General features: G+C 51.1%; 1 protein-coding gene across 1 annotated transcript in view; it reads right to left on the bottom strand.

Moving 5' to 3' along the window:
• Positions 1-1,857, bottom strand: part of PITX1 (paired like homeodomain 1) — a gene marked incomplete at its 5' end in the record, with an annotated part of 5,429 nt that overhangs the window by 758 nt on the left and 2,814 nt on the right. Inside the window, one exon of the mRNA XM_027767661.1 lies at positions 1,728-1,813. Coding sequence (XP_027623462.1) covers positions 1,728-1,813 — 86 coding nt within the window. The remainder of the gene's footprint in view (positions 1-1,727; positions 1,814-1,857) is intronic.

Genomic DNA, 1,857 nt, shown 5'->3' with positions numbered 1-1,857 from the left:
CTTCCGATCTGTACCTTCGTCTCCAAATTAAACCCGTTTTCCTTTCCTCCGTTTTCCTTTCCTAAAACGGACTCGCGTTTAACAGCTATTCGTTTTCCTTCTTCCTCTCTCCATCAGCCCACCTTCCGCTTTTCTTTCCCAAACGGGTTTCTGTCCACTACATAGTTCGTTCTTTTTCTTCTCCCTCGAATATAAAAAAGGATCTTTCTTCCCCCCAAACATATAACTCACTGACTCCCGCAATTCCTCAATCTTATTACAGCACTCAAAGTGTCTGTTTTTCTCTTTATTGGCAATATTGGACATTTTCATTTCTGCCCCAAAAGTTTGTTTTCGTTCGGTCCATCTGGCTATCTGAACCATTTTCTTCTCCTTTAGTCTATTTTCCCCTTCCCCTCTCCCATTTTCGATCCTTTTGATTCTTCCTCAAATATTTAGCTTTTTCCTTCTTTCCAAATATCTGGCCTTCACGGGTTCCCTTAAATAGTTGATTCTTTCTTTTTCTCAAATACTTGATCCTTCTGCTTCTCCTTTAAATATTTAATTTCTTTCCTGCCACCTAAATATATGCCAAATAAGTTTCTCTGCAAATATTTAATTTCCTTTCGCGTCTTACTGGTTTCTCTCTAATCTCCCCCCTCCATCTTCTCCCACAAAATTTGGTAAGAACCTCTTTTCCCCCCCAGATTCTCTGGGATCCTCACCTATCTGCCCTCCCACCCGCATGTCCCTGCCCTCTGGACACTTCTCCCGTCGTGGGCTGAGTTTCCTGAGCTGGTTGGCAGGACCCCTGCACCTCAGCTTGCTTTCCCCAGTCCCCAGCACGAACACCGCCTGCTTCCACCCCCACCCACCCCTACCACCATAAACATGGGCAGGATTAGTGAGTTCAGGATTACTGAGCGCTGTGTCTTCTCTTTGAGCCCCACTAGGCTGGCCAGTCTCTCTGGGGAGGGGTGAGGGCTGGAGTTATAGCAGGAGTCTGGGCCAGGTGGGACTTTGGTCTGACTTGAGAGGTGCTCTCAATAACTGATTACCTATTTGTGTGCTGGGGAAGAAACGGTTCTCTTGGTGCTCTAGCAGGAAAGCCTTGTGCTTGCTGGGAACCAAACAGAAGGAGCATGCAGTCTGATCTTGGGTCTGAGATCTTATATCCCAAAAGAGACTGGGAGGGCCACTTGGCCACCAGAGCACACCCCCCCACACACCTGACCTGATCTAAGACCTACCAGAAAGGGTATTAGGCAGAGTCCAGCTACTGACTGGATGAATGGCAAGGGAAGATAGAGAATATCCAAGATTTTGGAAAAGCTGGGTGCAGAATAGGATCACTGTTTTGAGACCCCCTCAAGCCCAGGCAATGTTCAGGCCTCTCCAAGACAGCCAGCACGAACTGCCTTTCCCTTTGAGTGTTCAGGGCAGGGCCAGCATCTCCCGAGGTCTCCAGTGGCTGGGAATCCTCTGCCCAGTCTCAGGCCCAGGGATCCGGCTAACATGGGAGAGCCCTGAAAGGCCGCAGTACAACCCTAAGATTAAGGATGAAGTCAAAGGGGCTGGGGGTGGCCGCTTTGAGGGGCGTGAGGCGCCTAGCAGACGCTGGGTGGGTTGGACGCTGAGGTGGGAGGAGGGAGCGGGTCTGCTGGTGGGAGAGGAAAAGACTGAATGCAGTCTAAGCTGCGGCAGAGGCAGCTGGAGCCCGCTGCGTCGGTCCCCTTAGGCGCGCTCACCCGCACGCGCGGCTCGGTGAGGTTGGTCCACACTGCGATCTCCTCCCTCATGCTCATGTCGGGGTAGCGGTTCCTCTGGAACGTGGCTTCCAGCTCTTGCAATTGCTGGCTTGTGAAGTGCGTGCGTTGC

The sequence above is a fragment of the Tupaia chinensis genome, unplaced genomic scaffold, assembly GCF_000334495.1.
Source record: "Tupaia chinensis unplaced genomic scaffold, TupChi_1.0 Scaffold144346_1, whole genome shotgun sequence".
In the NCBI taxonomy this organism is placed as follows: Eukaryota; Metazoa; Chordata; class Mammalia; order Scandentia; family Tupaiidae; genus Tupaia; species Tupaia belangeri.
Note: the sequence above shows the minus strand (reverse complement) of the source record. Positions and strands in the feature narration are given on the sequence as shown.